We start from the raw sequence: 16,030 nt of genomic DNA, 5'->3' as shown, positions 1-16,030 counted from the left end.
TTATTTCCAGCCGTCTGCTCGATGCACCCCCATTTTGTACGTGCTTTTGCTAGTGGATTTCTACAGGCGCATACGTGCACAATAAATGATTGATGCTTTTAAAACTTCCATTATTGGCTCTTACGAGATGTACGAGTTGAAATGCTTAACTGTACTTTCTTTCGGCTAATCCCCCAGATCGAGAAGGTAGCGAGTGACGTGTATCGACTACTGCCCAACAAATGGGAAACGTGGCACTAGAGAGATAGCCGTATTAATGTCAGTTGTCGATTTATGAATAATGATAATTATACAAATGTCCATTAGTAGTGTATGTATGTAATGCTTCGTAATTTATAAGGTACTGTTGACTTGTATTCATATTAAAATGTTTATAATAGTTTATTTGTAATAATAAGACATGATCGCTTAAAGGCTTAATGATGAAAGAGAATATGTATACATTTCTTTCTGAACGGTAGAAAACAAAAGGTTTGATGAGAGATTAACGACATTAAAGCAGAGCTTTGTGCTGTGCTGCGATGTGGAGCATCGATTTGGAAAGAGTGTCAATACTTATGGAATCTGACAATGTGTCAGTTTTGCTATTATCTATACCATTTTGTAGCAGGCTGTCATAACTTGACAGTTGACAGCAAATAAACTGAATTTCAGAAGTCAGATGATGTAAACAAGTAAATATTTTTGTGAATTCAATGAGAAAGTGAATTTTAGTTTAGTTGTCTACAATTATAATTAATCTTCGATTGGATATTCGACAAAACTTAATCTGGATGTTAAGATTGTGATAAATACGAGAACAATGTTTTTAAACGGTCTCTGGATTGCTTTTACGTAAGTTAAGCAAAATGTTACTACATTTTAATTGTCTTATCTATTTTAATTAATTAATATGCACATATTAATATTGAAACTTGTTTACATTTTTCAAGTCTAAACAAAAACTATTTTAAATTACTTTCAAAGTCAAATTATTAATGTTTTTCAATAAACAATAAACTAATAATAACTTTTTTTAATATCAAATTTTAGTTTCTTCTATGAATTATCAAGAAAGAAATCCTACTAGTTTCATTAGTTCTCATAGAAGAAATCTTACTACAGTAGTTTCACTTAACTTCAAACTCCAAAAAAAGTTAAAATTATATTTTAACATGTTTACAATAAGAAACTTATTAAATTCCACTTTTTTTTTCTAAATATAAATCACAACCTTTTTTTTTAAAAAAACCTACATGTTGTGCTACCACATTTGAAACAATGAATGATTTTACAATGTTTTTAAGTATTGAATCTTATTTTGACATACATACAAGGAATGTTATGTACCCACAACATGAAAGTATATATTTTAAATAAAACTCTTCATTCTTATATGCTTTGAATAAACATATGTTAAATAATGCACATGAATAAAATAAAGGAAACTTTTCATCTATGTTAATAGAATACATAGACTCAATTGCATAGATTTAAGTCAGAGAAAGCATAAAATGAAATTATTATAATGGAATGTAACATTTATAAGAATGTGGTTATTTCCTACTGTATTTAATTGTTGGAAAATTATAATACTTCAAAAGTTAAAACATACTGTTCTATCTGAATAAATAATTAGTAAATTATAAGAGAGAATATGTTGATGACTGTACCAGTGTAAACCATTGCAATGCTGACAGTATCTTTTACAGTTTTGTAAGAAAACAAATCTTTCTTTTAAGCACAATTTTGAGGTTTATATCGTTGTATACATTTAATATAAACAAAAGTATATACATTGTCCTTAATGTAAGTCGAAATGTCGGCATAGCCGTTATGTCATTTATGTTATCTTTTGAAATACACAACTGTTTATTTTTCTTTTCATTTTTCTGGGATTACATTACTATATTTATCTAAAAATTTATAAATTTGTACTCAGTATATATCTGTTATCTGTCCATTACTAAATAATATATATTTCTGTTCCAGAATAACAGCATTCGCCGTAACAACACATGCATTGAAACCAGCATTGTTTTTGACTCCATTTATAAAGCAGAACAAAACAGAAGAAGCAAGACTTTCATCCCGAGTTGATCCAGAAAACTTTCTCAATGTGACCAGTTATTCCGGCTTTCTTACTGTTGATGAGACACATAATTCGAATTTATTCTTTTGGTACTTTCCTGCATCTAATAAGAAAGGATCAAACACAGAATGGATCATTTGGCTGCAAGGGGGGCCGGGTGCCACCAGCCTTGTGGGGCTTTTTTCTGAAATGGGACCTTTTGAATATATCGATGACCAATTGAAATGTATGTTAATATATATTTTTTCAATTTATATAATATAATAATTATTACTTTAAAATAACAAAACTGAGTTTATACATATATCAGGATTAAAGCCTACAATATGTTGATTTGAAGTTAACATTTCTATGTGTAGCATTTAAGTGTTTGTGATAAAAAAGAGATTTAACTTCCATGTAGTAAGTTTAATTTATTTCTTAGAATATTGCATTTAAGAAAATAATAATAAGTTATATTATTTTTAGTGAGAGAAACTTCATGGTGTAAAGACTTCTCCATGGTGTTCATAGACAACCCTGTTGGTACTGGTTTCAGCTTCACAGACACTCCAGATGGTTATTCTACAAATATGGATATGGTATAACTTTATCTATTGTCTTGATTTGTGTATTTATAATAAATTATGGGAAAAAATACTTATTTAAATGTGATCTTTTCTCGTTCTATCAAGAATATCCAAAACAGTATTTTAGTCCAGTAAAGAAGTCATTTTAAATATTATACGAGTATTCTTCTAATATAGATGGCGCTATGGACGCTTTGATAATAATAATTTACATGAATGATGATACATTACAGGTTAATACTTTCATAATAATACAATTATTAAAGATATATTAATTATTAAGCATATATTTAAAATTTTGTCACCATTTGGTATTTGAAATACGTGATGTTGTACTACGTCAGATATTTATATTGACATTATTTGATACTTTGCAAGAAACGACAAAATATATATCCGGCCCGTTGATTGCCCGTTGATACGAATACCATTGTTTTTTGACGCGTGATGACTCTTGATATATATTAAGCGACATTCAAACTGCCTACCTATGATTAAAGATTAGATCACTTAGCCGCACTAACTACCCTTAAAACAGTCTACATTTCGTACGGTATCGTCATGTCGTGATGTTTTGCTCCAGATCCTTTAATATGAATATAATTCTAAGTATTTATAATAGCCTAAGTTGGTCTCGTGTTAACAGTATTCGGAGAACTTGTATCGCGCCGTGAAGCAGCTCGTGGTAGTGTACCCCGAGCTGGGCCCGTCACCGCTATTCGTGGCGGGCGAGTCGTACGCCGGCCGGTACGTGCCCGGTCTCGCCGATAAGATATTGGAAGGTACGAAGACTTCTGATAACAGCATCAATTTAAAGGTACCTTGTAACATTATAAGATTTGACAATGCTTACTTTATGTTATTTGTAAAAAATTTTTTTTACTTATTCAATAATAAACGGCTGTCCCTTGGGCAAAGGCATTCACTTTAGCTTTTTATCGGTGAATGCTCGATATATTACATGCGTCCGTTCCACGATGACGGCTATCGTAACCATTATTTAGTCATTCGTTCCTTCGAGAAATTTCCATTATAAAGTCATACATTATTTTCTTCGATCGGTTAAAGTGTTTGCTACCGGCTAAATCTAATTAAGAGTAATATAATAGATGTGTCTGTCTAAATTCCGAACGAAAATGTACTCCAGTGCACTGAATTTAAATTGTACTCATCGTAATTAAATATTTCAGGGTATAATAATGGGTAACCCTGTTATAGACCGCCAAAGTGTAGTTGACTTTACCCGGGTGTTCTATAACTGGGGTCTGGTTGACTCTCAGGGAGCGTTAGCGGCGAAATCTCTCCAGGAACAATTTAACAAAGCCGTTCAGAACGAAGACTCTGTCGCTGCGTTCGAAGTGAGTGAAATTTGCAATTGACCAAATGTTTGATTGTTTCTTTTTATTATTCAATAAAAATAGAAGAATAGAGCAGAACACAGCTATTGGTCCAAAAAACATTTTAGGCTTTGTTCAGTTTGTGAAGTAATATTTTCATTTTAGATAAATTAATGAATTTTAGGTATATAATTACATTTATTTGCAAACGAATCGATCAATTAAATGATGAATTATCGATATAAAACAATTTCAAAAATTTCAGCTACGCGACCGAGTTTTGGACAAATTACAAGAAATAGCTTTCAAAGGCGAAACTTACAATTTGCTCAAGGAACATGCCATCGCGCATGTTAAAGACTTCATCCCTTATATAACTCAAGAGAGCATTAGAGACAAAATCCACGCCGGTGACAAAAAGTTTAACTTTCACAACTATGATGTACAGAAATATCTTAAAACGGATTTCTTGGCATCCGTGTCTCCGAAAATTGAAAAACTGCTGGAACACTGCAGAGTCTTAATATATTGGTAAGATTTTTGAGCGATTTTCAAACATTGGGCATATCTGGCTCACTATCTACTTTCTTGATTAGAAATATCCTTGAAAATAAAAATACAGAGTTGTACATATTTTTAAAATTCCCTTGTTTGTCCTCAACCCTGAGTGTCATTTTTGGTCAAATTTTCCTTTCTAGGTATATAAAAATATATACTAGCCGCATATTTCAGAGTGGGCTGCTTCCTGTACGGTCAGCGGTGAAAACCTTAAAATAAACTGATTTGGTCCTGATTTTAGGCCATCTTTCTGTGGCAAATTTTAAGATTTCCACTGAAATCCTGCTGTGATTTGTTTTTAACCTAAGAGTCTGATCCATTCATTTAGACGATTTTGACGAGAGGGCCAATAGAATATTTTAATTTCCTATCTGACGTTCTAGTTCAATTTTTAATGTTACAACTTCTAATTTGAAATGAAAGCTCCCCTTGCTCTGACTTTCTCTTATATTTCAAATATGTTGGAAAATTCAATCAAATCTTTGACCCTCGCAATACTTCATTAGAAATTATTTTAAAATACGCTCAAACCTTAATTCTATATATTCGGGAGTATCTCCACATAAAAATTGCATATTTTTTAAATTTATTTCTGTTTTGTATTTTATAGTTTTTTTTTTTTAAATAAATTATTTGCATTTACATCCAGTGAATCCACAAACCTAATCAATAAGAGACAGTAAACCTGATCTTAATAATTGCTGTTGTAAAACCTAATTGAGTTGACTACCTTAAACATATTCAGTTGAAGTAAAATAATCTTTGCTCTGAGACATAACCCATAAATTCAGGCTTCGCCAAACAACCCTGTAAAACTTTCCTGTTTATGGAAAAATCACAAGAACGATCATTGCATTCTTGTGATTATTGAGTTAACAGCTTGACAGCTCAATTGGCGGGAAAGTACGTACGGTGCCCTCTAGTGCCAGAAGTAGAGAGGTATTCTAGAATATCGATGTAATTAACAGGTTATTCACATAAATTCACAGAATCATAAGGACTGCTTCTTCATGTCATTCCTGTCATTTTGAAAGCATATAATTACTAGCGTAAATGGTACTGAAGAGAAGATATTTTGGAAAAACTAGTTTGTGGTACCATTTTTCTTACCCAATGTTTGGACTAAACTTTGCAGTGGGCAGCTGGACCTGACAACGCCGTGCGTGCTGAGCGCGGAGGCGCGGCGCGGTCGCTGGCGCTGGAGCCGCCGCGGGGACTTCCTGGCCGCGCCGCGGACGCCGTGGTGGCTCAACGAAACTGTCGCTGGGTACTATTACTATTATCTATTGTGACCCCCAAACGGGTAAACACCCTATTGCTAGACATACCTCAAAGTTATTTTTTTTTAATTGCACTACTAGTCCAGGATTTGTAATACAATTGCATGCATTGCATTGCATATTGCACCAGTTTTACTACATACATATTAATGGCAAATTTACAAATGTTTTTATACATTATTAAATTTATAAAGAAGTAGTTAAATGTATCTAAGTAAAATTAAATCATTAAAAGTTCTCTGTAACACAATCATGTAACATATTGGAGTTATTAATAATTTACGAACTGAAATATACTTTGACTAATTTATATAATTTAATATACTAAGAAAGTCTATAACAATGGCACAACCACCCGGGAAGGGTACCCCAGTACATATTTTCTATAAGTTATTTTAATCTTTACTCTAGTCATTTGCACGCATCAAAATATACAGCGTAGTGCATATTTACAGGTGATAAGTTCTCACAGAACTTTGAATTTGTTTCTATGAATTAATGATTGATGTTCCTTATAAAATATTTTTTTCTAGATATGTAAAGTCGGGAGGTGGTTTCACCGAAGTACAAGTCAACGGTGCGGGTCACTTAGTTCCAATGGACAAGCCGGTTCAAGCAAAGTCACTCGTTACTGACTTCATTCACAACCGAAACTTGACCATGCCGCCGACCTACAAAATAAATTATGAAGATATCCCGAATTACGAAGAATATACAGACCTCAGTCATTATGAAAACTCGGAATTTAAATATGGTTTAATCGCTAGCGTGATCGTTAACGTCCTTTTGGTGATAGGTGCAGCTGCGGGGCTAGTGATGTTCATCAGGTGGAAGAGACAGAACGAATTCTTTTACTCGCCTTTGAATGAAGGTATACTGACAATGACGTGATGTGACGCAGCGATACTGACGAACGATACGTACAGTCCGTACGACTTAACGTATAGCCAACTCTAATTGAAGAAGGACATATACTCTATTCCAACCATAACAGGAAAAAAGCCAGATAAACAACATTTGTCAACAAATTGACGCGATATCATTGGTTGAGAGCTTGATTAATCTATGATATTCACTATGGATTTGCGAAAATATGGCGTTTTGAACGTCGACGAAACTGTTATCAGAATTATGGAAGTAAAATTAAAGTGGATATAAGTAATTAATTGTAACAGTCTTATAAATAAAGATAAATTAATCGTAAACTCTTAATAGCTGAGTTATTAGTAAATCACATGATATACTTAAATCTAAGGATTGTTTATCTTTTTTTCTACTTCAATTGGAATAGACTATAGATAGATTTACATATTGCATTCGATTTGCAAATAGTTCTGCTGTATTGTACACTACAAACAGTTGGTTATACAAGTAAGATCTCGACCAATGATATCAATTCGATGTCAAAGTGTGTTTTATCCTCTTGTTGTTGAAACAGGCCATAGACAACTTGCGATGATTAAGCAATACGCACAGCACAAGGGTAAAAAAAAACTATCGGCACTAGAAGCGAGGGGGGTTTCGCATATGAGGTGTCTCGTTAGGTCGCTCGTGTTGTACAATTAATTAAATAAGAAATATATTTTTTACAAGCACTTTTATATCGGTACGATATCGAAATGTGGAATCTATTTAAGTGGCGATAAGTACAATACAATACACCAAAAAAGACTGCGACTCAGTATATGAGTATGGAACATCGTGTTAGAATTTTATTATGGAACTTTACATGAAAACATTGCACCTGATATGGAATTTGACATTATCATCACGACAATAAAAGTTTCACACCTATGTAAAAAGGACATTTATCGTATCGAATCTTGCCAAATTCATTTATTTAATAAAAAGGTATCAATGCGTATACATACACTATTGGCTAATGTGACAATTTCTTTACAAAATTTTTATTCGATTAATTACTGATGTTTGAAAATTGTTACTAATATTTAAATAATAATACATTTTAAATAAGGCCGTTGGTCCTTCGCTTTTACTTTGTCCGGTCAAGTTAGATTGCCGACCCATCGGATAATGTGAGTGCACAAAATGGCGCCTTAGCGTTAATCAGTTAGGAGGAATATCCGTTGAATTTGAAATTATTATTTATTAAATAAATACATACATTATATTTAAGTTTAATTTACAATAATTCCCATTTATTATCTATCAATGTATGTAATATATAATTCGTAATATAATAATTAGCCTAAATGTAAATAGGCACAGAAGTGAAACTTCTTGAGAATAATTGTGATTTGAAACTCGATGAAGCGAAAATACGTCACGAAAAAGAGAACCAAAAAAAATTAATTTAATTATTAACTATTAGGTGAATGGTGATTTGCACACACCTTTTTTATTTTTGGTAGATACTGAGGAGCTTTAGTGTCATCAATAAAAAATATATAGACGGACAGAAAAATAATGTGCGAATGGTTATGGTCTTACCTTGACCGCTAGGCTGATACTGGTATTTATAATTTATTGTATAAAATCTATTTCAAATTTCAATAAAACACACCACACGTCAAACACTTACATGTTTCATAACATTTAATGATTCTTAAAATTTAAGACTTTTGTAATTTTATATTTTTATATAATCATTTGTAACAATGTTAAAAAAAAAATCATAATTTTACACAATGCTTTATAGTAAATAAAGAATTGAAATTAATATTAAATGTTTAATTTTTTATCCATTTTATTATATTATCCTATTCCTCGATATAATTGACAATTTCAAATGAATTTTTTAAATCATAGGAATAGTTATATCATTAGAACAATTGCAGTTTTCATAATACGTTTGGCATTTATTAATTTTATATGACATAAAATATGCCATTGTATATTTACTCGTAACATGACAGAACAAACAAAATTTATCTTTAAAGTCATACTTGTATGATATTATACAAGACATTGATATTGATGAAACGATTTACGTTTTTATTGATACTATCAACAGACTAATCACTTGAACATTTTTTCTAAATTTTTTTATCGAAAGAGTACACATTAACTTTTTTTTATCAAATCTTGTTAATAGTTGATATTGATCATTTGTAGCAAGAAATATCGTTATATATTTGTATATAATATTTAGATAATTAATTTTGTGATTGAACGAGATAAGAAATATTAGGAGATACGAATGCTGCTCTTAAAACAATTAGTACTCGTAACCAAACGACTGATTAGTTAGAAATATATATTTACTGACGTTGCTTAGGTACCACAGTCCGCCATCATATCTATTCTAATATTATTAGCTGAGGAAATTAAAAAAACAAAACATATTTGAACTAGTCATCTATCACATCGATTTGAAAAAACATTACTGCTAGCGACGTTATTCAATAAATCTCCATTTTTTAAATATTACTATTAGCTAAAGCTTGGTAGAAATGTCGCTTATGCTATAGCGACAACTTCCGCAAACTTTTGGTTTCCCGAAAAACATCTTTGAAGAAGTGGGAAAAAAATATAATTGGAACGAAAATGGTTTTTTTTTTGCCAACATCGCTCTATTATCCATTTACGAAGTAAGAAAATTTTATGAAAAGATCCTTGAAAGGGTTCTTTTAACTTTTCCTTTAACGAGCAAGTGCCCGATAGCCCGGTAGTTACATATACAATATTCATAAATAAAATATCGATTGAAACAATTTATTTCTACTTAATACATACATAGTACGTATTACAGTTACATGAAGGTATTACTGAAGAAGATGAAGGATATCTTAACAGAGAAGAAATGTGTTACAAGTCAAATATTACTAATTCTAATAAATAGATATATATTAAACGTATTAAATAAACCTATACCAGAACTCGATTGATTTACTCATATTTTTCTATTTTATCGAATAATTAGGTACGCACATGAAGATGCTGTTGAATAATGTACAACATTTTTTATTCCGTCCATCGATTAGTACAGAACCGTCATCCGAGCCTATTATCGTTGAGATGATCGCTGATATCTCGGAAACATTATTTGAATGTAAATTTATGGTCAGAAAAAAACACTAACCGTGGGAATATCTCGTTACGGGCCGAGCAGTCCGAGCACTAACTCGCGGCCGATTACAGACAATTATAAAAACACTCACGTAGCAAGTGTAACGCATCGATGTTTGTTTTACTATCAACATCCTAAATATAGAGCAAATCACATTTTAAGAGCGTGCAAGAATCTATCGCAAATGTCGGGAGCGTGGGAGCCGTTTTATGCTAATCAGGTCATTGGTACCCCATACCTGTTCGATCGCTTTATACAGCGTGTTCTTATTTGCCAGGATTCATCTTCGAAAATGATATATAATTTCGATATGAGAATTATTTCAATTTTGTTATATATTTATGATTTTTATATATTTAACTAAACTGCAGTTTGTTTATAAATAATGATTATAGTATTAATTGATTATCATAAAAATGATATGTTTAAGTATCAAAACGTACATTATAACATTATAATCATGATATATCTTTTGATAAGATAAAACAATAGTTCAGGAAAATTAGAAATTTTCTATAGATTCGTAAAATTTGTAGCTAAAACAAACACATAAAAATAAACTAAATCAACCTTTGAAGAAAACACAAGCAATTAGTATATTTTTTTAATACTGTAATTTTATTCCAATATATATATAAAGAAACCACTTAGAAGATTACCTCTAAAATTAATAGCGAATAAATGCGTAAACAAGTTTCGTCGGACACGCTGTACAGGAGATCGAGATAAATCCAAGTTCAAGGCACAAGTATAGAGCGAAAGACGCCGGGTATACAAGGTTCCTGTCGCGAGTACTACGGTTCCATTCCGACGCCATCCCCCAGGAGGAACACTAGTTAGTCATCTCTAGATTAAGCAATCATGCTTCTCAAGTGGCTGATCTTTACAATGTGAGTACAATTTTTTTTTCGTAGGGTCAAGTGTCAGTTTCGTGAAACAATATGAAATAGAATGAATACAGTTACCTTCTTGTAGGATTTGTGTAGTTAGTGTTAATGTAAGTTTATTTTTTTTCACAATATATTTTTCAGTTATAATGAAAAAAAAACTGCATTGAGAACTTAATTGGAATTCGTGAGAGCCGAGCGCCGTTGAAATCTGTTTAAGATATGCGCCTGCGCCGATCGATCCCAATATTAAGTTATTTATTAATGTGATTTGATTAAGAATTTAACATACCAAAAATCAAAATCTAAAGTATGCAATTATAGCTTACTAATTCTTTGAAAGTTTAAATACTACTTAAAATCTAACGATTTTACAAATAAGTTACTCCGAATAATTCTATTCGTACTCATTTTCAATACATTTTATTGTATACCTAATTTTCATGCAATTTTATAAATTTCGGTAATCCTTATTTTATTTTGTGTCCATTACTTAAATCGTAAGTGTATCTTTGTTTAGATGTTTACACTATGGCCTGGGCTTGGATCAATATTCCTTGCCAGAATTACCACCCGGGGAAGCACCGGAACCTATAGTGACATTCATGGAAAGGACATACCGTCCTGGTCGAGGCCGAGCAGCTTACGATGCTGGTGACCCTGTACTCCTGACTCCATTGATAGAAGAGAAGAAGATCGAAGAAGCGAGACGCGCTGCGTATGTAGACCCAGAAAATTTGTTGCCCGGTATGGACAGCTACGCAGGTTATTTGACTGTAAGTTTAAATTATTTTTTGAGTGATTATTTCCTATTAATATTAGTCACCCATTTGTAAAAATATTTTAAATGGTACAAATGTACACGTATACATGACCGGAAAGAGTTCTGAATTACGTAATTCAGAACTCTTTCCAGTCATGTCGGATTTGCCATCGTATCCGATTTTTTGCATTACAATATTTCCTGCCCTGATTGCTAATCTCCTTTGAGAACGGCTGCCGTAGCTGAAATCGATCAGGAGGATTCAAAACATATGTTATTTTCAATATTAAAGATTTATAATCAGTTTTATAAAGATCTATACAACTACTTAAATGTATTTTATTTTTACAGGTAAACAAGGAATACAATGCAAACCTCTGGTTCTGGTATTTTCCAGTGGCAGATAAATCAGTTGAAGAAACTCCATGGATTATTTGGCTCCAAGGTGGACCAGGAGCATCGTCTCTATATGGCCTCTTTACTGAAATAGGACCTTTTGTTATTACCGAAGATAACCAAATAGAAGGTAGATAATATTTAATAAACAAAAATATAAAATGTTACTTGCATCTCTTTGGCATACACTTAAAAATATTAAACGAATTAATTTATTAGGGCACTAAACAAAGTATTCAAAAACAATTAGAACAAAATCAAAATATTCTATATTCAAGTAGGCTTCTAAAAGCACTTTTGAATCGTCATGTTACACTGTTGCATTAAATTTAATAGATTCTACCGAGAAGACATGGCAAGAAGCTCAGTAGTTACTCTATTAAATATTTAAAAGACCACCTAGAATAGTTCCTATTTATACAAAACGAATTTCTTTTTATAAGTGAACTATGAAATTAATATTGACTTAATACAGGATTTTATTTCTATTTACAGAAATAAAATATTCATGGGGCAAGAATCATTCGCTTTTATTCATCGACAATCCTGTTGGTACCGGTTTTAGTTTCACTGATGATGATCGCGGTTTCGCAACAAATCAGACAACAGTAAGAACGAAATGCTAATTATTAAAATACAAAAAGTAACCGTGATGATGAAAAATGTATCTAAATTGATAAGAGCAATAAATGATCTAGGTTGTTTGTCATGGTTAATGTTTGATATGTGTGTTTTATAGATCGGGGAGAACCTATACATAGCCTTACAACAATTCCTGACCATGTTTCCGGAACTACGTAAAGCGCCTCTGACCGTTGCGGGAGAGTCGTACGCTGGAAAACACATACCATCACTCGGCGTCCAAATACTTTGGAATAAGGATCATGATGAACCCATTAATTTACAAGTATGAATAGATCTTCATAATATCTAAACCGTAAATACGTATGTAGATAAAAGCTTTTCATAATTTTTAATATGTATGCATATTTACATTAAATACGAAAGCATCAAAAACTACCTTATGAAGATGTTATAGATATCATTCAAAAACTGCTCTACAATGTATACTATACCCAAAAAATATATACTTAATATATTTTTATTTGGTGATAGTCATTTACTTTGTGGTAAGGTTTTGTGCAAGAAAGTCTGGGTAGGTACCTACCACTCATCATATCAGTAATCTACCGCCAAACAGCAATACTTAAAATTGTTGTGTTTTGGTTTGTGGAGTGAGTGAACCATTGTAACTACAGGCACTAGGGATGGGTGATTTGAGGAATAATTAATATTTTTTAAAGTAAAAATGTATATGGGTAGTGGTGACCACTTAGCATTAGATGGCAAACATGCCAGCCCAGACATTTCATTATCCTTGTTTTTCTATTACAGGGTCTTGCCATAGGAAACGGATTTATCGATCCGTTATCTCTGCAGAGATACAGCTATTTTGTGCGAGAAGCTGGTCTCGTGGACGATAAAGTGGCCAATTTTATGAACCAGCTGGAAACTGCTGTGGTGCAGTTTATAAATTCTGGAGAAATGTTAAAAGCATATGCTGTACGTATATTATTGTATTTCATTTAAATTGCTCAGGAAAACAGACAATTTAACTATACAAATATGAACTAATAACGATATTCGAATTATAAAACTTAGACCCGATGTTATTTCTACGTTTCAAACTATTTGTGTGTAAATAGAAATTACGATTAACTGAGACATTAAAACAACAAGTTTTATAATAGTATGATCATTAGACATTCAGAAACTTTTTCTAAAATTAAGTTCGAAGCTCTTCGACTATTATTAAATAACATAAAGTATACAATTTTATCAAAATATTTTTATTTTGTTTCTATTTACAGTACTACAACTATCTACTACAGCTATTCCTTTCGGAATCAAAATTGAATAACTTGTATAACTATCTTCAAGATGACATAAGCTTGGATGGTTCGTACTTAGAGTACATTCAAAAAGATGAAGTTAGGCGTGCTCTACATGTGGGAAATACCAATTTCACATCTATTGGAGTCGTGTATAGGAAACTCGTTCCTGACTTTATGGCTAGTGCCAAACATTGGGTCGAAGAACTGCTGGAAAATTACAAAGTTATGCTTTATAAGTAAGTATACCGATGATTGTAAATATGAATTTGATTGATATATATCATTATAGTTCCTCCTATGTCGTTTTCCTCCATAATTGTTTATTAATTAATTGTTCGTCTTGGCGGTTACCTCGAGACGTGTAATTCAAGAACAAGGCATTTAACATTTCAGATAGCTTTTAAAATATTCCATTTTATAGTCATACTTCTTATAGTGAGATTGTCTATAGGTAATAATGACAAATACCTATCAGGTATATCACCTAACATCTGCCTTCCTTAAATAAATTAAATATATATACTACAAAATAAGTTATGTGTTTATGTTATATGTAGTGTATATGTTATATGTTTTAAGTTTTTCGATTAAAATATGGACTCAATTTCTTCCTGGATTATGTAATATAATAATTATTATCATTTTATAGTGGCCATTTGGACATCATTGTAGCCTACCATCCGTCAGTAAACACTTACGATTCATTGTCATTTTCGGGAACAACAGAATTCAGAATCGCTAAGCGTCGACCGTGGTACCACGACGGAAATTTAGTTGGGTAAGTAAGAAATGTGTCAAAAAAATATATCTTATGTGTTTAATCATGGACAAACATTCACAAATTTTCACTACGTCATTATAATTACACGCCTGGAGAATAGCTTCAAAATATTTTTGCAAAGCTTGAAAAACTTTTACATTATATAAAATTGCCTGTACCTAAATTTTTAGTTTTATTTATTAGGTAAATACAATATGTGACAGTAGTATTTATGCTAGAGATATAATTACACTATTAATTAATAGTTAAACAAGGCATTAACTCATTTTTGATAAAAAAAAGTTTATTTTACGAAAAAGATACATAGTTTTGACTTTTTAGTTTATTTGTTTTCAATATATAATAAATATTCCAGAAAAAAAATCATCTATTCGATGATATATAGTCTATTGTTAGTCTGGCTATTATAAAGTGGGTCTATTAGTTAATACGCTTTTATTTGAAGATCATTTTTTGTCATCAGTTATTTTAAAAACGCCGGCAACCTGACAGAGGTGATGATCCGTGGAGCCGGACATATGGTGCCTGCCGACAAACCGGCTGCTGCTCTTGGTCTCATCTCGGCATTCTCCCGCGGTATCTCACTTCACGAAGACACTGGAGTTCTAGTAGACGTAGAAAAAAACTTGCGAAGTCGTCGGCTACCTTTCTAGAAAAACCAGTTAAAAGAAATCTTCTGCAAACGACTATTATTTTTAATTTAGTTAAGTTAATGTCTCTGATTTAGTACTTTGCTTGTAAATACTCTTTGTTAGAATGTGATTTTCATAATAAAATATTTTAATTAATTATTATTATTTTACAATTTCCTTCAGCATCCATTATACAATGACAACGTGATCAGTATGATTTAATTTTTATGTTAATGATCGTATTAATTCCCCGCTTAGGACATCTACTTAATTGGTTTACATATTTGATTGGCTCGTCGACAGATTAGTGGTCGAAACCCGTACTGACGATTATTTATTATACTGTGATCTTCTAAGTATTGGATTAGATGGTTGTTTAAGGTCCGTTCCATTACCTTACAAAGTATTGAGGTGATAGTTATTGACCGATAATTTGCCGGGTCAAACCGGTCCCCTTTTTTGGGAACTGCTTGTACAATAGCTTCTCTCCAGACCTCCGGCATACAATCTGTAGAAAAAGACAGCTAGAACAGGTGCGTTAACACAAGAGACAGATCCACAGCACATTTCTTACTTTCTCACAGCACTATAGCTGGTATTCCATTAGGACCGCTAGCTTTTTGTAAGTCGAGTGATTGCAGCTCTGCATGCACATTATGCTGCCTGATTTTAATATTAGGCTTTGTGTAGCCACATGGAGGTATTGTTGGTGGCAGCGTACTGCAATCATCGATCACGGATTTGTAGGCAGACAGTTGCCAGAAGATCGCTTTTCTCTTGCGGACGGTGAGTTAGTGATCCATCCGGATTCCTGAGCGGTGCCGGCGAAGG

At 32.2% G+C, this 16,030-nt stretch overlaps 2 protein-coding genes across 2 annotated transcripts; both read left to right on the top strand.

Annotated features, from left to right (window-relative positions):
- Nucleotides 1-651: 651 nt before the first annotated feature.
- On the top strand, nt 652-6,978 carry LOC113394524 (venom serine carboxypeptidase-like). Its single transcript, XM_026631870.2, has 8 exons — nt 652-834; nt 1,972-2,297; nt 2,540-2,652; nt 3,287-3,457; nt 3,831-3,998; nt 4,243-4,508; nt 5,671-5,802; nt 6,349-6,978. The coding sequence occupies exons 1-8, from the start codon at nt 803-805 to the stop codon at nt 6,704-6,706; spliced, it is 1,566 nt and encodes a 521-aa protein (XP_026487655.2). The 5' UTR covers nt 652-802; the 3' UTR covers nt 6,707-6,978.
- Nucleotides 6,979-10,587: 3,609 nt separating this feature from the next.
- LOC113394532 (venom serine carboxypeptidase-like) lies at nt 10,588-15,352 on the top strand. The gene is made up of 9 exons (XM_026631881.2): nt 10,588-10,735; nt 11,253-11,508; nt 11,847-12,021; nt 12,387-12,499; nt 12,631-12,798; nt 13,287-13,454; nt 13,763-14,022; nt 14,436-14,564; nt 15,031-15,352. Exons 1-9 carry the CDS (start codon nt 10,707-10,709, stop codon nt 15,218-15,220), a joined length of 1,488 nt encoding a protein of 495 aa, XP_026487666.2. The 5' UTR covers nt 10,588-10,706; the 3' UTR covers nt 15,221-15,352.
- Nucleotides 15,353-16,030: the final 678 nt, after the last annotated feature.

Source organism: Vanessa tameamea, chromosome 4, assembly GCF_037043105.1.
Source record: "Vanessa tameamea isolate UH-Manoa-2023 chromosome 4, ilVanTame1 primary haplotype, whole genome shotgun sequence".
NCBI classification, from domain to species: Eukaryota; Metazoa; Arthropoda; class Insecta; order Lepidoptera; family Nymphalidae; genus Vanessa; species Vanessa tameamea.
The sequence above is the reverse complement of the archived record's forward strand: the minus strand, read 5'-3'. Positions and strand labels throughout refer to the sequence as shown.

Excerpts from the sequence above, each read along its gene's own strand:
- LOC113394532 (XM_026631881.2), top strand. The coding sequence starts at position 10,707 with ATGCTTCTCAAGTGGCTGATCTTTACAAT. Across the intron at positions 12,500-12,630 it reads TCGCAACAAATCAGACAACA|ATCGGGGAGAACCTATACAT; the intron begins GTAAGAACGAAA and ends TGTGTTTTATAG. Across the intron at positions 14,023-14,435 it reads TACAAAGTTATGCTTTATAA|TGGCCATTTGGACATCATTG; the intron begins GTAAGTATACCG and ends ATCATTTTATAG.
- LOC113394524 (XM_026631870.2), top strand. The coding sequence starts at position 803 with ATGTTTTTAAACGGTCTCTGGATTGCTTTTAC. Across the intron at positions 3,458-3,830 it reads ATAACAGCATCAATTTAAAG|GGTATAATAATGGGTAACCC; the intron begins GTACCTTGTAAC and ends TAAATATTTCAG. Across the intron at positions 3,999-4,242 it reads ACTCTGTCGCTGCGTTCGAA|CTACGCGACCGAGTTTTGGA; the intron begins GTGAGTGAAATT and ends CAAAAATTTCAG.